Below are 22,500 nucleotides of genomic sequence, written 5' to 3' on the forward strand. Positions count from 1 at the left end.
GTCTTGGGGCCAGGCTGGGCTGTGATGTGTCTGTAACTATAGATAGTGGTTGTCTAGGGGCCAGGCTGGGCTGTGATGTGTCTGTAACTATAGATAGTAGCTGTCTAAGGGCCAGGCTGGGCTGTGAACAAGACCTTTTTCAGCATCAATCAGCTCTGATTAACTCCATGTGTAGTGTAACTGACTGCTGGTTTGAGTTAGTCAACCAAGCTAGGGACTGGGGCGCTTCTCTCTATGGATAGCTGGGCTGCTGTGTGTGTGTGTGTGTGTGTGTGTGTGTGTGTGTGTGTGTGTGTGTGTGTGTGTGTGTGTGTGTGTGTGTGTGTGTGTGTGTGTGTGTGTGTGTGTGTGTGTGTGTGTGTGTGTGTGTGTGTGTAGTGTACAGGTGCTCCCTGCTTCACCGGCACCTCCTCATAATGAATTACTCCTTTCTGTGAAACAATGCCCTCTCCCTCTCCTCCCCCTCCTCTCCCTCTCCTCCCCTCCTCTCCTCCCCCTCCTCCCCCTCCTACCCCTCCTCCCCCTCTCTCCCCCTCCTCCCCCTCTCTCTCCCTCTCCTACCCCTCTCCCACTCTCGCCCCCTTCCCCCTCTCTCCCCTTCCTCCCCCTGTCTGCCCCCCCTCTCTCCCCCCTCTTCCCCCTCTCTCCCCCTCTCCTCCCACTCCTCCCCGTTTCTCCTCCCTCTCTCCCCCTCTCCTCCCCCTCTCTCCCCCTCCCCCCTTTATTCCCCTCCCTCCCCCTCCTCCCCCTGAAATATGTTAGAGCATCTTTGCTGTGAAGCAACATTACCGTATTAAGCTGTAATTCTGGTGCCAGGATAATGCTGTGAAGCAACATTACAGTATTAAGCTGTAATTCTGGTGCCAGGATAATGCTGTGAAGCAACATTACCGTATTAAGCTGTAATTCTGGTGCCAGGATAATGCTGTGAAGCAACATTACAGTATTAAGCTGTAATTCTGGTGCCAGGATAATGCTGTGAAGCAACATTACAGTATTAAGCTGTAATTCTGGTGCCAGGATAATGCTGTGAAGCAACATTACAGTATTAAGCTGTAATTCTGGTGGCAGGATAATGCTGTGAAGCAACATTACCGTATTAAGCTGTAATTCTGGTGGCAGGATAATGCTGTGAAGCAATATTACAGTATTAAGCTGTAATTCTGGTGGCAGGATAATGCTGTGAAGCATCATTACAGTATTAAGCTGTAATTCTGGTGCCAGGATAATGCTGTGAAGCAACATTACAGTATTAAGCTGTAATTCTGGTGGCAGGATAATGCTGTAAATGTACAATGAAAGAAGAAAAGATGAAGAATAACAATACATTTCTACATAAATTACATTTATTCAAATGAGGTATCAACATAAAATAAAATGAACAATAGAATCGACAATAGATGTAATAACAGTTGACACATATGTAACCAAATAAGAGCATCATTACAACAATAATTAAACAACTGTATTTGTTTGCCTGTTGTGTGTCGGGGGGAGAGAGAGACGAGAAGAAGGAGTTTAAATTGGGATCAGGTACAATCGTAGATCTATAATCAGGGTCTCCCCCCCCCCCCCTCTTCTCACTCCTTGGACAAGCATAGAAAAATATAGAATGGAATGAGAGACAGAGAGCATTGTTACTCTGTAGGTAAAAAGACAGCGGACACATCAAGCTGGTGTCGTGTGTGTGTGTGTGTGTGTGTGTGTGTGTGTGTGTGTGTGTGTGTGTGTGTGTGTGTGTGTGTGTGTGTGTGTGTGTGTGTGTGTGTGTGTGTGTGTGTGTGTGTGCTTACTTCAGGTCTTCATTCAAACTCAGTGAGCTCTTGGAAGAATGGGGCAATTTCCGGGTTGAGAAAAACTGGGTTCCATCTCCAGGGTCCATCTTCCTCTGGGCCACCTTGTCATGTTCCATCTCCAGGGTCCATCTTCCTCTTCTGGGCCACCTTGTCATGTTCCATCTCCAGGGTCCATCTTCCTCTGGGCCACCTTGTCATGTTCCATCTCCAGGGTTCATCTTCCTCTGGGCCACCTTGTCATGTTCCATCTCCAGGGTCCATCTTCCTCTGGGCCACCTTGTCATGTTCCATCTCCAGGGTCCATCTTCCTCTGGGCCACCTTGTCATGTTCCATCTCCAGGGTTCATCTTCCTCTGGGCCACCTTGTCATGTTCCATCTCCAGGGTTCATCTTCCTCTGGGCCACCTTGTCATGTTCCATCTCCAGGGTCCATCTTCCTCTGGGCCACCTTGTCATGTTCCATCTCCAGGGTCCATCTTCCTCTGGGCCACCTTGTCATGTTCCATCTCCAGGGTCCATCTTCCTCTGGGCCACCTTGTCATGTTCCATCTCCAGGGTTCATCTTCCTCTGGGCCACCTTGTCATGTTCCATCTCCAGGGTCCATCTTCCTCTTCTGGGCCACCTTGTGTACTACAACCACTAGATAACTAGTACAACACAGCTAGATACTCCTACTGTACTACAACTACAACCCCTAATGCTCCTCCTGTAAAGCCCTATGGTAATGCTTCTCCTGTAAAGCCCTATGGTAATGCTCCTCCTGTAAAGCCCTATGGTAATCCTCCTAGTGTAAAGCCCTATGGTAATGCTCCTCCTGTAAAGCCCTATGGTAATCCTCCTAGTGTAAAGCCCTATGGTAATGCTCCTCCTGTAAAGCCCTATGTTTATGCTCCTCCTGTAAAGCCCTATGGTAATGCTCCTCCTGTAAAGCCCTATGGTTATGCTCCTCCTGTAAAGCCCTATGGTAATTCTCATCCTGTAAAGCCCTATGGTAATGCTCCTCCTGTAAAGCCCTATGGTAATCCTCCTCCTGTAAAGCCCTATGGTAATCCTCCTCCTGTAAAGCCCTATGGTAGTCCTCTTGTAAAGCCCTATGGTAATGCTCCTGTAAAGCCCTATGGTAATGCTCCTCCTGTAAAGCCCTATGGTAATCCTCCTCCTGTAAAGCCCTATGGTAATGCTCCTCCTGTAAAGCCCTATGGTAATCCTCTTGTAAAGCCCTATGGTAATCCTCCTCTTGTAAAGCCCTATGGTAATCCTCCTGTAAAGCCCTATGGTAATGCTCCTCCTGTAAAGCCCTATGGTAATCCTCCTCCTGTAAAGCCCTATGGTAAATCTCATCCTGTAAAGCCCTATGGTAATCCTCCTCCTGTAAAGCCCTATGGTAATGCTCCTCCTGTAAAGCCCTATGGTAATGCTCCTCCTGTAAAGCCCTATGTTTATTCTCCTCCTGTAAAGCCCTATGGTTATGCTCCTCCTGTAAAGCCCTATGGTTATGCTCCTCCTGTAAAGCCCTATGGTAATGCTCCTCCTGTAAAGCCCTATGGTAATGCTCCTCCTGTAAAGCCCTATGGTTATGCTCCTCCTGTAAAGCCCTATGGTAATTCTCATCCTGTAAAGCCCTATGGTAATGCTCCTCCTGTAAAGCCCTATGGTAAATCTCCTCCTGTAAAGCCCTATGGTAATCCTCCTCCTGTAAAGCCCTATGGTAGTCCTCTTGTAAAGCCCTATGGTAATGCTCCTGTAAAGCCCTATGGTAATGCTCCTCCTGTAAAGCCCTATGGTAATCCTCCTCCTGTAAAGCCCTATGGTAATGCTCCTCCTGTAAAGCCCTATGTTTATTCTCCTCCTGTAAAGCCCTATGGTAATCCTCCTCTTGTAAAGCCCTATGGTAATCCTCCTGTAAAGCCCTATGGTAATGCTCCTCCTGTAAAGCCCTATGGTAAATCTCATCCTGTAAAGCCCTATGGTAATCCTCCTCCTGTAAAGCCCTATGGTAATTCTCCTCCTGTAAAGCCCTATGGTAATGCTCCTCCTGTAAAGCCCTATGTTTATTCTCCTCCTGTAAAGCCCTATGGTTATGCTCCTCCTGTAAAGCCCTATGGTTATGCTCCTCCTGTAAAGCCCTATGGTAATGCTCCTCCTGTAAAGCCCTATGGTAATCCTCCTCCTGTAAAGCCCTATGGTAATCCTCCTCCTGTAAAGCCCTATGGTAATGCTCCTGTAAAGCCCTATGGTAATTCTCCTCCTGTAAAGCCCTATGGTAATGATCCTCTTGTAAAGCCCTATGGTAATCCTCCTGTAAAGCCCTATGGTTATGCTCCTCCTGTAAAGCCCTATGGTAATCCTCCTCCTGTAAAGCCCTATGGTAATCCTCCTCCTGTAAAGCCCTATGGTAATTCTCCTCCTGTAAAGCCCTATGGTAATGATCCTCTTGTAAAGCCCTATGGTAATCCTCCTGTAAAGCCCTATGGTAATCCTCCTCCTGTAAAGCCCTATGGTAAATCTCCTCCTGTAAAGCCCTATGGTAATGCTCCTACTCTACTGCCAAAGTGAGGTTTAGTCTCCATTGGGGAGCTCCACTTGTGTCCCCTGTCTGTCATCCAGTAATACTGTTGTCATATCCATCCAGATTATAGTACTGCTATCAGAGAAAAATACCTTTTGTTTATTTGCGTTTGACTTCAAACTATTTACCCCTTTTTTCCGTTTGGCGGCGTTATTTTCTTCAGGCTCCCGTGTGATTTATTTGTGCTTCAATACTTTTTTCTTTTTATTTTTAATATCTTTTTTCTGTCTTTGGTGCCATTTGTTTTCTTCTTCTAAATAATTTCTCAATGACCTCCTCTCCTTTTGATAATCGTCATTTGGTGCTCAAGGAGGCATGTTCAAGTCTCATATGGCACCCTATTCCCTTTATAGGGCCCCCTGGTCTAAAGTAGTGCACTACATAGGGGATAGGGTGCCAAATGGGATGCAAACATAGTCCTGTGTTATAAATGTCTACACCTGTGTTATAAATGCCAAGGCAAGGAGCCTTAATCCTTCACGGGAGAGTTCCTCTCTGTTCTCTCTCTCTCTTCTCTCTCTCTCTTCTCTCCTCCGTTCAGGTGCTTGTCATTTATCTTAGTTAATATCAGGCGCTGGATGCCAGCTGGGTACAACAGATCGTTATCTCTGAAATTGGGCAAGATGAGGAGAGGAGGAGAGGAGGAGAGGAGAGGAGGAGAGGAGGAGAGGAGGGGAGGAGAGGAGGAGAGGAGAGGAGGAGGAGGGGAGGAGGAGGAGAGGAGGAGAGGAGGAGAGGAGGAGGAGAGGAGGGGAGGAGGAGGAGAGGAGGAGAGGAGGAGGAGGAGAGGAGGAGAGGAGAGGAGAGGAGGAGGAGAGGAGGAGAGGAGAGGAGGAGAGGAGGAGAGGAGAGGAGAGGAGGAGGAGAGGAGAGGAGGAGAGGAGGAGGGGAGGAGGAGAGGAGGAGGAGAGGAGGAGGAGGAGGAGGAGAGGAGGAGGAGAGTGATGGTGGTGGGGTGATTAATGAAGGTGTGATGGGGTGGAGTGATGGTGGTGGGGTGATGGTGGGGGTGATGGGGTGGAGTGATGGTGTGGGGTGATGGGGTGGAGTGATGGTGGTGGGGTGATGGGGTGGAGTGATGGTGGTGGGGTGATGGTGGGGGTGATGGGGTGGAGTGATGGTGGTGGGGTGATGGTGGGGGTGATGGGGTGGAGTGATGGTGTGGGGTGATGGTGGGGGTGGAGTGATGGTGGTGGGGTGATGGTGTGGGGTTGATGGTGGGGGTGATGGGGTGGAGTGATGGTGGTGGGGTGATGGGGTGGAGTGATGGTGGTGGAGTGATGGTGGGGGTGATGGGGTGGAGTGATGGTGGTGGGGTGATGGTGGGGGTGATGGGGTGGAGTGATGGTGGTGGGGTGATGGGGTGGGGTGATGGTGGGGGTGATGGGGTGGAGTGATGGTGGTGGGGTTGATGGTGGGGGTGATGGGGTGGAGTGATGGTGTGGGGTTGATGGTGGTGGGGTGATGGTGGTGGGGTGATGGGGTGGAGTGATGGTGGGGGTGATGGGGTGGAGTGATGGTGTGGAGTGATGGTGTGGGGTTGATGGTGGGGGTGATGGTGGAGTGATGGTGGGGTGATGGTGGTGGGGTGATGGTGGGGGTGATGGTGTGGGGTGATGGTGGTGGAGTGATGGTGGTGGGGTGATGGTGGTGGAGTGATGGTGGTGGAGTGATGGTGGTGGAGTGATGGTGGTGGAGTGATGGTGTGGGGTGATGGGGTGGAGTGATGGTGTGGGGGGTGATGGTGGGGGTGATGGGGTGGAGTGATGGTGGTGGGGTGATGGTGGGGGTGATGGGGTGGAGTGATGGTGTGGGGTTGATGGTGGGGGTGATGGGGTGGAGTGATGGTGGTGGGGTGATGGTGGTGGGGTGATGGTGGTGGGGTGATGGTGTGGGGTGATGGTGGTGGAGTGATGGTGGTGGGGTTGATGGTGGGGTGATGGTGGGGGTGATGGTGGTGGAGTGATGGTGGTGGGGTGATGGGGTGGAGTGATGGTGGTGGGGTGATGGGGTGGAGTGATGGTGGTGGGGTGATGGGGTGGAGTGATGGTGGTGGGGTGATGGGGTGGAGTGATGGTGGTGGAGTGATGGTGGGGGTGATGGGGTGGAGTGATGGTGGTGGGGTTGATGGTGGGGGTGATGGGGTGGGGTGATGGTGGTGGGGTTGATGGTGGTGGGGTGATGGTGGTGGGGTGATGGGGTGGAGTGATGGTGGTGGGGTGATGGGGTGGAGTGATGGTGGTGGAGTGATGGTGTGGGGTTGATGGTGGTGGGGTGATGGGGTGGAGTGATGGTGGTGGGGTGATGGTGGGGGTGATGGGGTGGAGTGATGGTGGTGGGGTGATGGGGTGGAGTGATGGTGGTGGGGTTGATGGTGGTGGGGTGATGGTGGTGGAGTGATGGTGGTGGGGTTGATGGTGGGGGTGATGGTGGTGGGGTGATGGTGGTGGGGTGATGGTGTGGGGTTGATGGTGGGGGTGATGGTGGAGTGATGGTGGTGGGGTGATGGTGGGGGTGATGGGGTGGAGTGATGGTGGTGGGGTGATGGGGTGGAGTGATGGTGGTGGGGTGATGGTGGTGGGGTGATGGGGTGGAGTGATGGTGGTGGGGTGATGGTGGGGGTGATGGGGTGGGGTGATGGTGGTGGGGTGATGGTGTGGGGTTGATGGTGGGGGTGATGGGGTGGAGTGATGGTGGTGGGGTGATGGTGGTGGGGTGATGGTGGTGGAGTGATGGTGGGGGTGATGGGGTGGAGTGATGGTGGGGGTGATGGGGTGGAGTGATGGTGTGGGGTGATGGTGGTGGGGTGATGGGGTGGAGTGATGGTGGTGGGGTGATGGGGTGGAGTGATGGTGGTGGGGTGATGGTGGGGTGATGGGGTGGAGTGATGGTGGGGGTGATGGGGTGGAGTGATGGTGGTGGAGTGATGGTGGTGGGGTGATGGTGGTGGGGTGATGGTGGGGGTGATGGTGTGGGGTGATGGTGGTGGAGTGATGGTGGTGGGGTGATGGTGGTGGAGTGATGGTGGTGGAGTGATGGTGTGGGGTGATGGGGTGGAGTGATGGTGTGGGGGTGATGGTGGGGGTGATGGGGTGGAGTGATGGTGGTGGGGTGATGGTGGGGGTGATGGGGTGGAGTGATGGTGTGGGGTTGATGGTGGGGGTGATGGGGTGGAGTGATGGTGGTGGGGTGATGGTGGTGGGGTGATGGTGGTGGGGTGATGGTGGGGGTGATGGTGGGGGTGATGGTGGTGGGGTTGATGGTGGGGTGATGGTGGGGGTGATGGGGTGGAGTGATGGTGGTGGGGTGATGGGGTGGAGTGATGGTGGTGGGGTGATGGTGATGGGGTGGAGTGATGGTGGTGGAGTGATGGGGTGGAGTGATGGTGGTGGAGTGATGGTGGGGGTGATGGGGTGGAGTGATGGTGGTGGGGTGATGGTGATGCAAGATGGTGGGTGGAGGGGGGTGGAGGGGGTGGAGTGATGGTGGTGGGGTGATGGTGGGGGTGATGGGGTGGAGTGATGGTGGTGGAGTGATGGTGGTGGGGTGATGGTGGTGGGGTGATGGTGGTGGGGTGATGGGGTGGAGTGATGGTGGGTGGAGGGGGTGGAGTGATGGTGGTGGGGTGATGGTGATGCAAGATGGTGGGTGGAGGGGGTTGAGTGATGGTGTGGGGGTGATGGTGGGTGGGGGGGGTGGAGGGGGTTGAGTGATGGTGTGGGGGTGATGGTGGGTGGAGGGGGTTGAGTGATGGTGTGGGGGTGATGGTGGGTGGGGGGGGTGGAGGGGGGTTGAGTGATGGTGTGGGGGTGATGGTGGGTGGAGGGGGGTTGACTTACTTTATGTAAGACAAGAGTCCTTTTGTTTTAGCAGTCTGAAGGCCCCCCGTCTTATTTTCCCAGGGCATCTCCCAAATTGCACCCTATTCCCTATATAGTGCACTAGTTTTGACTAGAGCCCTATGGCACCCTATTCCTTATATAGTGCACTACTTTTGACCAGAGCCTTATGGATCCTAGTGCACTATATAGAGAATAGGGCACCATTTGGGTGGTAGACAGAGTTAACGGGGACCCAGGAGCAGGCCTGTAATTGGCCTATTTAGTCTGTTTAGCATGTGAATTGAGATCTAGTGAAGCATGTCTAACTCTGTTGTGAGAGCCCCAGTGACTGGAATTCAGATTAGGGCAAACACTTTCTCTACTTGATCAACTACACTAATTAGTTCAGTTGCTGGGAAGTTTGAACAAGTATATCCTTAAAAGTTGGGGGGGAGGGGGAATACACTGCTCTCCTGTCATCGTCGCCCAGCAGGAACACACTAGTCCATCTTCTGCAACTTTCTTTCTTTCTTGTTTCTTTCGTAAGAATTAACGTGCTTGTTGTCGGTGAATAATTTAACTTGATTAGGAGAACAATGTTAGTCGAGCAGAGTTTAATCAGGAGATATGATGGTTTCTTGGGGTAAGTGGACTATATTCATTGATGCTAGTTACTCGATATCAGACTCTGAGCTGGGCTTTCTGGTTGACATCGTCCTGATATGGACACTACCTTGTTTTCGTTATCAAGGTCATTTAAAAAAAAAAAAAATGTATACCAGGTGTAGTTAGTTATTAAATAAGTAGATTGAAATGAAAACTTTATTTACTTTTTTGTTAATTTTGTTTATTAGAGTTGAGATTCAAGATTTGAAGACATATGTAAAGGTCAGCATGTGCTGAAACTTAAAACCTTGACAATGTATTTTATTGATTCCATACAACCTTGTGAATATTTCAATTATCTTCGGATAGTTTGTGTAATAATAATTTGTATTTTTCAGTGTCCTATTATTTTAACACCTGTCGTTGATGTTTTTAACGTTCTAACTCTGAACTGTTAATCCTTCAGTGAAGTGCTTCTTTAAAACAAAGGTGCTACTTGTTCTAAATGTTACTTTATGTTACTTTATGTTACTCTACGTTCTGTTGTCGATGACTGTGTGTGAGGATTGTAGTTTTCTGAGCCGCTCACTTCATGCACCTCAACCTGACTTCACACTGGAGTTCACAGCGAGGGTTACATTACGCTTAATGACCGGTGTGTTCCTGTGTTTACTGTATGTTAACGTCTCTCTGTCCTGTCCTGTCTGTTAACGTCTCCCTGTCCTGTCCTGTCTGTTAACGTCTCTCTGTCCTGTCCTGTCCTGTCCTGTCCTGTCTGTTAACGTCTCTCTGTCCTGTCCTGTCTGTTAACGTCTCTCTGTCCTGTCCTGTCCTGTCCTGTCCTGTCCTGTCTGTTAACGTCTCTCTGTCCTGTCCTGTCTGTTAACGTCTCTCTGTCCTGTCCTGTCCTGTCCTGTCCTGTCTGTTAACGTCTCTCTGTCCTGTCCTGTCTGTTAACGTCTCTCTGTCCTGTCCTGTCCTGTCCTGTCCTGTCCTGTCTGTTAACGTCTCTCTGTCCTGTCCTGTCTGTTAACGTCTCTCTGTCCTGTGTTGTCCTGTCCTGTCCTGTCTGTTAACGTCTCTCTGTCCTGTCCTGTCTGTTAACGTCTCTCTGTCCTGTCCTGTCCTGTCCTGTCCTGTCTGTTAACGTCTCTCTGTCCTGTCCTGTCTGTTAACGTCTCTCTGTCCTGTGTGTTACAGCCGAGTCTCCTGGGAGGTGAAATGGGCATGGGCAGCCCTGGGGCTGTGTCGCCCACCAAGCCTGGGTCCCAGTATTACCAGCACTACAACAACAACCCTCGCCGGAGACCACTGCACAGCGACAACATGGGTGAGCTCAGCTCCCGACCCTCACACCACTCAGCCAGGCTCTCAGCTCCCGACCCTCACACCACTCAGCCAGGCTCTCAGCTCCCAACCCTCACACCACTCAGCCAGGCTCTCAGCCCCCGACCCTCACACCACTCAGCCAGGCTCTCAGCTCCCGACCCTCACACCACTCAGCCAGGCTCTCAGCTCCCGACCCTCACACCACTCAGCCAGGCTCTCAGCTCCCAACCCTCACACCACTCAGCCAGGCTCTCAGCCCCCGACCCTCACACCACTCAGCCAGGCTCTCAGCTCCCGACCCTCACACCACTCAGCCAGGCTCTCAGCTCCCGACCCTCACACCACTCAGCCAGGCTCTCAGCTCCCAACCCTCACACCACTCCGCCAGGCTCTCAGCGCCTGCTCTTTTCTTCCTCATCCTCTTCTTCCTCCTCCTCTTCGACCGCCTCTTCCACCTCCTCCTCTTCCTCCTCCTCTTTCTCCTCCTCCTCTTTCTCCTCCTCCTCTTTCTCCTCCTCCTCTTCCTCCTCCTCTTCTTCCTTCTCCTCTTCCACCTCCTCTTCTTCCTCCTCCTCTTCTTCCTCATACTCTTCTTCCTCCTCCTCTTCCTCCTCCTCTTCTTCCTCCTCCTCTTCCTCCTCCTCTTCCTCCTCCTCCTCTTCTTCCTCCTCTTCCTCTTCCTCTTCTTCCTCCTCCTCTTCCACCTCCTCCTCTTTCTCCTCCTCTTCCTCCTCCTCTTCCACCTCCTCTTCCTCCTCCTCTTCCACCTCCTCCTCTTCCTCCTCCTCTTCCACCTCCTCCTCTTTCTCCTCCTCTTCCTCCTCCTCTTCCACCTCCTCCTCTTTCTCCTCCTCTTTCTCCTCCTCTTCCTCCTCCTCTTCCACCTCCTCCTCTTCCTCCTCCTCTTCCACCTCCTCCTCTTCCTCCTCCTCTCCACCTCCTCCTCTTTCTCCTCCTCTTCCTCCTCCTCTTCCACCTCCTCCTCTTCCCCTTTCTTCTTCCTCCCACTGCCCCATCCCTCCTACCTCTCTCGCTGTGGTCTCACTGGACGTGCGTTCGCGAGGGCCGTTGAACAGCCTAAGAGACTTTTGCTTCTGTATATGTCATGTCACCATCAGTCTATACACAGAAGAACGCTACCTGTATATATCGCTACCTGATGTCATGTCACCATCAGTCTATACACAGGAGAACGCTACCTGTTGGGTTATAATATGATATCCATGTAGTACAGGAGAACTTTTTACACATCAATTTCACACTTAAGTATAGTTATCTTTATAATAAATATAATATCAGGACTGAGTCTATTTTAATATCAAAGCTGTTTTTAAAAAAAAATAAAGAAATGTATTGATCATGAACTGTCACACAAGTTGCGTGTGTTTGATCTACATGGCTTTTTAATGAATATTATCCTTTCTAAATATCCACAGTCAGTCAGACTTCTTGGCAAGTCAAAAGCTTCCGTGTGACATTGTTTGGGTGGAAAACCTGAAAGAGGAAATGATAAATAAAGTGACGATAAATATCATGCCTTGCAGTGGGCAGCTTTAAGAGGTGTCAGCCCCCAATCAGGACTGTTATGGTGACCGGATTACCGCCACACCGGCAGTCAGGAGTCATGACCGCAGTGAAATTCCACGTGACCGTTGAGTCACAGTAACTAGGCTTCTCCAAAACTTTGTTCTGATGCTGCTGATGGTCATTAGTAACCTACCAAACTTGCTAACGACCAGTCGCTAACTGCCTGGTACTCAGCGCTCTATTGTCCATCTAATCACTCTGACATCAATGCAAATGCGATGGAAAATCCAATCACAGCGTTAATGAGAGCTCTGGCATCCAGAGTTTGACTGGAATAGGATCACCTGTTGGGCAGCGAGAACCAGCTCCTCATAACTGGTTGATGCATGGAATGAAATAAGCGTTCCTATAAGTCTATGTTGGCGCTACATTACTATAGAATATGCAATTGAGTTGTGATGGCCTCTATTAGAAAGAGGAGGATCTCAATTTATTTCTCAGCTTTCTTAATATTAAGCACATTGCTTCTCTTTACAACTGGAGTAGCCTACCTGGGCGGCATGAAAATGAACCGCGGGAAAAGCGTCCTCCATTCGCTATTCAAGTGCATATGAATTAAGTATTTTTCTCCCTTTCCCCTGTTTCCGACAGGTGCATGATAATGGCCCATTCTAAATCAAAACTTTCACACATATTTTATTTAGTAAATGTAAAGACAAGATTAAATTGAGAACAGTCTGATGGGTCGCATGCATCAGCATGAGCCAGTCACACTTCATATGCAATGTAAGCTATGAGATGGTAGCTAGCTGAGTGCACAGACGCAATGCACACAACACTGAATACTTCCTCCAAGCTAGCTAACCACTGTAGCTAGTATTGACATTATAATGGCATCACAATGGATTAGCTAGTTTCCATTAAACAGCTGCCTGTGTTAGCTGCCGATGTTAGTGCAGTGTCCTTAGCTAGCTAGCTAGATATTTTGTGCTAGCTAGCGAATATGCTAGCTAAACGTTTTGGCAATGGGCTGAGCACTGGCAGTATGGGATTATGGAAAGGGAATTAAATAGTTTCTTCATCATCTTGCTTGGTAGTTGTGGCCATCTGGCTAGTATCAACAAGGGAATTCTACAAAATAGCAACATTAGCACAGATAGCTTGGAATCTAGACCATAAGCAATATGCATAGATAGGTATTGCCAAACAACGCTACTGCCACCTTCTGGTTTGGAGTAGTATAACAAGGCTGAGTGGATGACGTCTTCCAAGGTCTTTGCTGTGTGAACACAAAAAAAAAGAGATTGACTGACTACACTCTGTTCAGAGGTGTACTGTCGGCAGGCAAACGTTTGACAATCCTACTGGTGTGTCCGAGCTTTAAAGTGGCCAAATAACTCTAAGCATGGCCTATAGGCCTTAGGACCCCCTAGTGAAACGTGTTCTTATAAGTGCAATTGCGTTTTTGACTGGCCACTATTTAAAAGAGGATCACAGCTCTTTTGTAATGATATATTTATGTCTCAACTCTTACAATTAAGCACATTAATCCACTTTAGAACCGGTGTAGTTTACCTGGCATATTAAAAACTCAACCGCTTCCTGCATTCACTATTCCAGTGCAGGCTACAGATTACATGTTTTTTTTCACACATATATATTAGTAGGCTATATTTTAAAGACCAGTTTAAATTGAAAATAGTTGAATGGGTGAGAATATTGTCTAGTGCTTGTCAAGTTGTGAATGAGAGACTGATGAAGTGTGTGCAACCTGCGTAAGAAACAGAGCAGAGTGCAAGCCTCTCATTAGACTTTTCAAATCATCATTAAGTCGCATCATGCAGCCTTAGAATGTATTACAAATCAAAACAAATAGCCTAAGGTTTGTATCATAACTAAAGTTGCATAAATAACTCTAAATTAAGCAAATTATCACTATGCTAAACGCTGAACGAAGAATAACCACGTGCACACTACCTCGGAAATCGTTTCTGGAAAAGTATCCTTTCTATTTTATTCAGCAATGTTCAACTGTATTCTTCTTACTATAAAATAATATAAAATGATGCCACAGGAATTATAAGCAAATCTTGTCTGTTAAATGAACTAGTGTAGCCCACAGCCATTTGGCATAGCCACATCAGGGCCTAACATAAGGATGACTATTCTGTTCTTCTGAAATAGACTACATTTTCTTCATATCATAATGTTTCTTTAGACTTGACTAAAATAAATCATGGATTTATTGTGATGGTTTAGTCTATATTAAATGGGGTTTATTAGACTTTAAAAAAAAAAATATTAAAATGTAGATGTTTCAAAGGTCCGCATCAATGGAAGCCAGGAGATGCTAAACGTGTTTATGATAATTAACGGTCAATTTACCGTGAGACCGGCAGGTATTTAGCTTGACAGTTACCGGCTGACAAAATGTCCTACCCCCCCCCCCCCCAATATGAAGTGAATTATTTAGTGTTGTGGATAGCTAAATTTGTAGTTTACTTGATTGTATGTTGTCATGCTAAGGCTTCCTTCTTTATTTAGCCAGGCCCAATAAGCTGTATTATTTTGTGAAGTGGTTAGATAAGTTATTGAGTTTGTTTAGTCTTGATCATATGAATGGATATTTTCAATAGAAAACTATTATGAGGTTATCAATAAAAATGTGACACTGAACTGTTTTTTAATTGTTGTGTATTTTCAGAGGTTCAGACAAAGAAAGTTCGGAAAGTTCCTCCCGGTTTGCCTTCCTCAGTAAGTCATATTTTTATTTTATTTTTAATGCTGTGTTGAACTGTGGCTTGAAATAATTGTACACAAACACATTTCTATTCCTATGAGTTTTCTCTATTTTTCTGATCAACAAAGATCATAATGAATTGTATTAATATACAGTGGTGTCCGAAATGATTGACACCATTGATCAAGATCAGCAATAATAACTGTATAAAATAAATCATTCAAATACTGAGCAATATTGTATGCAAAAAAAAAAAAGGGAAATTATATTATTTTATACTAATACAATTGCTCAGAGAAAGAGATTTTATTTAACAAGTAACCATTTATTATTTTCAGAAAGGTAGGGGTCAGAATTAATTTAAGACTATCCGTAACCATGGTATCATCCACATTAATGTAAAAGTGTTTAGAAACATATTCTGTTCTTATTTACAATAAAAGTGACTCCAAACTGACACAATACATGAATTACCCTTAATTTCTATTGGATACAAAATAATATCTTAAACACAACCAAAACTAACAGCGAATGCATCCAACAAGTCTGCAGAGTCACAAGGTTGATGTAGTCATTGCGGTGGAATATGGGGCCAAATATTATACTTTTGACTACTTTATTTATACAAATCTTGTGTTTTGTGTATTTTGTGAATAATTTTGACCTCTACTTTTCTTTGAGCAATTATATTAGTATAAAATATTATGGGGTTTTTTGCATACAATATAGCTCAGTATTTTATTTATTTTATACAATCATTGTTGCTCATCATTATCAAGGGTGTCAATAATTTCAAACCCCACTGTATATTACATTAGACTATATTATGCGATATACATTAAATATATAATCAATTGTATTAGATTTCCTAACGGCATGGTTTCATGCGCTGAACTAAAATACTCCTGTGAGAGAAATACACACCACCGATATATCTTTAGAAAAACTGTGATTTTGTAGAAACAGCTTGCTATTATTTCCGTAAGTTCAGGAGAGGACATTGTATGGACATTGAGATGGCTATTGTTTGAAGCTTATACCCACTTAATTAGAAGTTAATGATGCTAAAATATATGGCTTGTCATAAGAAGGCCTTTGCTACAGTCTCTAAGCTCTGTGGGAGTCTACAGCACTAGGTTTGTGTTGTATTGTCTTTGGTTTCCCTCACTGGGAGAAAAGTAGCATGAAAAAAACAAATCCTTCCCAAAGAAGCATTTGGCGAAATCCAATGTTGTTAATCTTTTGTTATGCCTCAAGTGATGTTATAAGGGATACTTCTTCGTCAGGTTCAGAGTAGAATAGAGAAGACAAATCTCGGGCCGTTTGAATGTATTGAGATCAGAAGCCCGTTTTGAATGAGATCTGAAGCCTGTTTTGTTTCCACCAGGTTGGAGTAGTCACGACAGGTTTTTTTTTCTGTCTCGTTGCCAACTGAAAGCAGATTTTACAGTTTATATTTTTGTTGCTGTACGTAATGTTGTGGTTGTGGGGGCTTTGGCCTGAGAATGCCTTGACTTGGCCAGCAAGACAGCCTCGCTGAAAGACGTTTTCATGCATTTGGCATTTTCAAGGCCTGTTACCATAAAGCTCCTACTCAGTTTTTACTGTAAGTTTTGTGTCAGTTAGTGTCTTTCTTTCTGACATAACTTCTTTATCTATTTTTTGCAATGCTTTTTTTGCTTCGGTGACAAATGTATTCCCCCACTAGACTTATTTTGAAGGACACAGCTGGGTTTCGGTGCATGTCGTTTTTGTTCAACAAAGATTACCAAGACCTTTGCTGTAATGCGACATTTGCTGGTGTGGATAAATTATATTACAATCAAATTACTATTTATTTTCAACAGGGAAGTGTATTCAATCAATAATAGCACCACTTTGTTAGTGAGCTTACGTATTAAATATTAAATCATTACAAATTCTAAAACATATTTAGGACAAGGTGGAAAGATGCCAGGAATGCCGAGTCAAAAAACTGTTCTCCCCGTAAAGCTACCGGTAACATACCTTTTGTTAAAATTATATTTAATTTTTTACAAATGTACTTATTTTGATTGTCAATCAGTGGATCTCAATTTGACATATCTACTAAGCTGTTGTATAATTTATAAACATTTATTTATATTGTTATCATATCTATCATATATAATTTATAAAGATTTTGTTTATTGTTATTTTAGAAATACATTTATTTCTTACATAGGTAAATTTGTATAATTAAAATAGACAGATATTTCTTTATTCAAGACATATAGACAAAAACATTTTGCATTTTTTTCCTGCACAATGTCTGATGGATAGTACATGAATTGAACATGCTTTCCCTGGTCTCCTGTCAGGACGTTTTTCAGGTCTATTGTTATATAAAAGCTGCAAAAGCTATATGTCGTTTGTGTTTTTATTGTTGTTGAGCATGTCTTTGTTCATTAGCACGGTAACATAGATGTAGTGTTGACTCCAGATGCACCTGTTCATATTCTTCATTTCTCTTAAAATCTATCCAACTTTTCTGTAGTGTCCGTCATTACAAAAAATGAATAAACAGGGATGACCTATGTCTTAAACATCCACCTTTTTCATCAGTGGCCAAAAACTATTTTATGTCTCAATGATCTTCACTTGACCCTAGTTGGTACCTACTCTGATAAAAAAAATAAAAAATAAAACTCTTGATTGGATCTTTCTTTTTCTATTATTATATGCCAAATTTGTGTTTGTTAGTGAAGTTGATTTACTTAAAGAACAATTGCGCTGTCACTAGAGAGAAACCTTGGAATAATGTGGTAAGATATCAATGGAAAGCTAGTTTACATTAGCAAGGTGCAGTTTGTCCTCCCTGTAGAATGGTGGCATAGCCTCTCTAGTAATTGAATAGGATCTATATGGTTGTTTGTCCTTTATTACGTTTGCTTAATGGTGTTTTAGAAACAGTAGACGTTTTATCAGTTATTTACACGGTGTAATGCGTTGCTTCTTTCTTCCTTTCTTTCACAAGATGGAGAAAGTGTCATTTGTCATTTCGGACATTTGGCAGTTGACCCGATGGACTATTATACCGAATGACTCATAGGATTTTATTAGTAATTGAGAAATATATATATATATATATATTTTTTTTTAAACAATTTCTGCAAAAAAATTGAACCTTGATAAAAATGAAAAAGGCTACAAATGTTTTCACAATCACCTGTGATTCTAGAACATTCTTGAATATACAGGTCATTTTCCTAACCTTTGTGGCAATCAATTGATCTCCGTTGTATAAATCAATTGATATTTGATCAATAATCCATGTTAGACAGTGTCTTTGTATTGAGGGTCTACAGACAGATATCATCACACATTAGAAAGAGATGGTTAGATAGGTTTACCGAGCTGTTGAGACAACAGTCTAAATCTTTCACATCAGGGCTGTTTTGATTTCTTATTCCCGTTGGTTCCTGTATCTGATGTTGTTTAAAGTGGAGAGAGTTAATTAAATGGAGTCAGGTCTAGCAGAAGGTACAATACTGATCTTGGTAACAGGAAAGCTGTAGTGTTCTGTTAGCTCTCCTGCCCCCTGCAGCCCTGTGTTGGTATTACAGCTCATTCTCCAGCCCTGTGTTGGTATTACATCTCCCCTCCAGCCCTGTGTTGGTATTACATCTCATTCTCCAGCCCTGTGTTGGTATTACATCTCCCCTCCAGCCCTGTGTTGGTGTTACATCTCATTCTCCAGCCCTGTGTTGGTATTACATCTCCCCTCCAGCCCTGTGTTGGTATTACATCTCATTCTCCAGCCCTGTGTTGGTATTACATCTCCCCTCCAGCCCTGTGTTGGTATTACATCTCATTCTCCAGCCCTGTGTTGGTATTACATCTCCCCTCCAGCCCTGTGTTGGTGTTACATCTCATTCTCCAGCCCTGTGTTGGTATTACATCACCCCTCCAGCCCTGTGTTGGTATTACATCTCTCCTCCAGCCCTGTGTTGGTATTACATCTCCCCTCCAGCCCTGTGTTGGTGTTACATCTCATTCTCCAGCCCTGTGTTGGTATTACATCACCCCTCCAGCCCTGTGTTGGTATTACATCTCCCCTCCAGCCCTGTGTTGGTATTACATCACCTCCAGCCCTGTGTTGGTATTACATCTCATTCTCCAGCCCTGTGTTGGTATTACATCACCCCTCCAGCCCTGTGTTGGTATTACATCTCCCCTCCAGCCCTGTGTTGGTATTACATCTCATTCTCCAGCCCTGTGTTGGTATTATATCTCCCCTCCAGCCCTGTGTTGGTATTACATCTCATTCTCCAGCCCTGTGTTGGTATTACATCTCATTCTCCAGCCCTGTGTTGGTATTACATCACCCCTCCAGCCCTGTGTTGGTATTACATCTCATTCTCCAGCCCTGTGTTTGTATTTCATCTCATTCTCCAGCCCTGTGTTTGTATTTCATCTCATTCTCCAGCCCTGTGTTGGTATTACATCTCCCCTCCAGCCCTGTGTTGGTATTACATCTCATTCTCCAGCCCTGTGTTGGTATTACATCTCCCCTCCAGCCCTGTGTTGGTATTACATCTCCCCTCCAGCCCTGTGTTGGTATTACATCTCCCCTCCAGCCCTGTGTTGGTATTACATCTCCCCTCCAGCCCTGTGTTGGTATTACATCTCCCCTCCAGCCCTGTGTTGGTATTACATCACCCCTCCAGCCCTGTGTTGGTATTACATCTCATTCTCCAGCCCTGTGTTGGTATTACATCACCCCTCCAGCCCTGTGTTGGTATTACATCTCCCCTCCAGCCCTGTGTTGGTATTACATCTCATTCTCCAGCCCTGTGTTGGTATTACATCACCCCTCCAGCCCTGTGTTGGTATTACATCTCCCCTCCAGCCCTGTGTTGGTATTACATCTCATTCTCCAGCCCTGTGTTGGTATTACATCATCCCTCCAGCCCTGTGTTGTTATTACATCTCATTCTCCAGCCCTGTGTTTGTATTTCATCTCATTCTCCAGCCCTGTGTTTGTATTTCATCTCATTCTCCAGCCCTGTGTTGGTATTACATCTCCCCTCCAGCCCTGTGTTGGTATTACATCTCATTCTCCAGCCCTGTGTTGGTATTACATCTCCCCTCCAGCCCTGTGTTGGTATTACATCTCCCCTCCAGCCCTGTGTTGGTATTACATCTCCCCTCCAGCCCTGTGTTGGTATTACATCTCCCCTCCAGCCCTGTGTTGGTATTACATCTCATTCTCCAGCCCTGTGTTGGTATTACATCTCCCCTCCAGCCCTGTGTTGGTATTACATCTCCCCTCCAGCCCTGTGTTGGTATTATATCTCCCTCCAGCCCTGTGTTGGTATTACAGCTCTCTCCAGCCCTGTGTTGGTATTACATCTCCCCTCCAGCCCTGTGTTGGTATTACATCTCTTCTCCAGCCCTGTGTTGGTATTACATCTCTCTCCAGCCCTGTGTTGGTATTACATCTCATTCTCCAGCCCTGTGTTGGTATTACATCTCCCCTCCAGCCCTGTGTTGGTATTACATCACCCCTCCAGCCCTGTGTTGGTATTACATCTCATTCTCCATCATTCTTCGTCTCTGTCTCAATTTTATGCTGTGTTGGTATTTTTTATGCTTTTGTCTGTCTGTCTGTCTGTCTGTCTGTCTGTCTGTCTGTCTGTCTGTCTGTCTGTCTGTCTGTCTGTCTGTCTGTCTGTCTGTCTGTCTGTCTGTCTGTCTGTCTGTCTGTCTGTCTGTCTGTCTGTCGGGAAGGTCTGTCTGTCCACCATTGCATCACCTTCTGATTTCATTGATTTACATCAATTTGTATCTTTCTATTCCTAGTGGTTTGTTACATTTGGCCAGAAATTAATCTGGGAACCAAATCCCCTCCTTCCCAATTTACTCCCCGGCATAACAGATATTCAATAAACTTGTTTTAGATCAATCTAAAGTCTAAGGAATTATCATAATCATAATTTCAAAGATTTGAATGAGGCATAACACAAAGTGGGAATATTCTGTTTCAGACGTTTTTCAACCTAGGCCCTCACCACAGAAAACGCTAAAATATCCTGTCTCTCAATAGGTTTCATTGAGCGATATGTTTAGTGTGTTTTGGGTTTTAGGTAATACGGGTTATACAATATCCATGTTTTTAATTTTTTTATTTTAATTATGAAGACAAATTGGTAGTTTGTGTTTGTTGATAAAGTCCCCGTCCGTTGCAGGTTTATGTGTTCTCTGGGATAGTAGGCTGTCGTTTTTTTACTGCGCTCTTGTGGTCTCACTAACACTGTTAGCATATGTCACGCTATGACATTATCCAGACAATGAAGACAGCCCTGAGCCTAACACTGTGTGTGTATATAGCCCGTTCCCCTGCTTCCCAGACATGCAGTAAACTGCATGGTTTGCTTGTCCAGCTGGTCTCCTAGACTTAACCATAACAACCATGTAATACACACATGCAGACGGGTGCGGGACGACGACAACAACAACAACAACAACAACAACAAGGCAAATAAGAACATTGCTTTTTTTTTCAAGTCGAAGACTGTGGAGGTATGGAGAGTAGTGGAGGAGAATGGGCCTGTCAGTGGAGGTATGGAGAGTAGTGGAGGAGAATGGGCCTGTCAGTGGAGGTATGGAGAGTAGTGGAGGAGAATGGGCCTGTCAGTGGAGGTATGGAGAGTAGTGGAGGAGAATGGGCCTGTCAGTGGAGGTATGGAGAGTAGTGGAGGAGAATGGGCCTGTCAGTGGAGATATGGAGAGTAGTGGAGGAGAATGGGCCTGTCAGTGGAGGTATGGAGAGTAGTGGAGGAGAACAGAGGAGAATGGGCCTGTCAGTGGAGGTATGGAGAGTAGTGGGAGAAGAGGAGAATGGGCCTGTCAGTGGAGGTATGGAGAGTAGTGGAGGAGAATGGGCCTGTCAGTGGAGGTATGGAGAGTAGTGGAGGAGAACAGAGGAGAATGGGCCTGTCAGTGGAGGTATGGAGAGTAGTGAGAGGAGAATGGGCCTGACAGTGGAGGTATGGAGAGTAGTGGAGGAGAATGGGCCTGTCAGTGGAGGTATGGAGAGTAGTGGAGGAGAATGGGCCTGTCAGTGGAGGTATGGAGAGTAGTGGAGGAGAATGGGCCTGTCAGTGGAGGTATGGAGAGTAGTGGAGGAGAATGGGCCTGTCAGTGGAGGTATGGAGAGTAGTGGAGGAGAATGGGCCTGTCAGTGGAGGTATGGAGAGTAGTGGAGGAGAATGGGCCTGTCAGTGGAGGTATGGAGAGTAGTGGGGAGAAAGAGGAGAATGGGCCTGTCAGTGGAGGTATGGAGAGTAGTGGAGGAGAACGGGCCTGTCAGTGGAGGTATGGAGAGTAGTGGAGGAGAATGGGCCTGTCAGTGGAGGTATGGAGAGTAGTGGAGGAGAATGGGCCTGTCAGTGGAGGTATGGAGAGTAGTGGAGGAGAACAGAGGAGAATGGGCCTGTCAGTGGAGGTATGGAGAGTAGTGGAGGAGAATGGGCCTGTCAGTGGAGGTATGGAGAGTAGTGGAGGAGAACAGAGGAGAATGGGCCTGTCAGTGGAGGTATGGAGAGTAGTGGAGGAGAACAGAGGAGAATGGGCCTGTCAGTGGAGGTATGGAGAGTAGTGGAGGAGAACAGAGGAGAATGGGCCTGTCAGTGGAGGTATGGAGAGTAGTGGAAGAGAACAGAGGAGAATGGGCCTGTCAGTGGAGGTATGGAGAGTAGTGGAGGAGAATGGGCCTGTCAGTGGAGGTATGGAGAGTAGTGGAGGAGAATGGGCCTGTCAGTGGAGGTATGGAGAGTAGTGGAAGAGAACAGAGGAGAATGGGCCTGTCAGTGGAGGTATGGAGAGTAGTGGAGGAGAACAGAGGAGAATGGGCCTGTCAGTGGAGGTATGGAGAGTAGTGGAGGAGAATGGGCCTGTCAGTGGAGGTATGGAGAGTAGTGGGGGAGAATGGGCCTGTCAGTGGAGGTATGGAGAGTAGTGGAAGAGAACAGAGGAGAATGGGCCTGTCAGTGGAGGTATGGAGAGTAGTGGAGGAGAACAGAGGAGAATGGGCCTGTCAGTGGAGGTATGGAGAGTAGTGGAGGAGAATGGGCCTGTCAGTGGAGGTA

General features: G+C 46.5%; 1 protein-coding gene across 3 annotated transcripts in view; it reads left to right on the forward strand.

The window, feature by feature from the left end:
• The window catches only part of LOC106572331 (transcription factor 4), a 513,525-nt gene that overhangs the window by 221,150 nt on the left and 269,875 nt on the right, over nucleotides 1–22,500 (forward strand). For all 3 annotated transcript variants that reach the window (XM_045694032.1, XM_045694014.1, XM_045694023.1), the window contains exons 7-8: nucleotides 9,994–10,123; nucleotides 14,354–14,403. In XM_045694032.1, coding sequence (XP_045549988.1) covers nucleotides 9,994–10,123; nucleotides 14,354–14,403 — 180 coding nt within the window. The remainder of the gene's footprint in view (nucleotides 1–9,993; nucleotides 10,124–14,353; nucleotides 14,404–22,500) is intronic.

The sequence above is a fragment of the Salmo salar genome, chromosome ssa01 (assembly GCF_905237065.1).
Source record: "Salmo salar chromosome ssa01, Ssal_v3.1, whole genome shotgun sequence".
Taxonomy (NCBI): domain Eukaryota; kingdom Metazoa; phylum Chordata; class Actinopteri; order Salmoniformes; family Salmonidae; genus Salmo; species Salmo salar.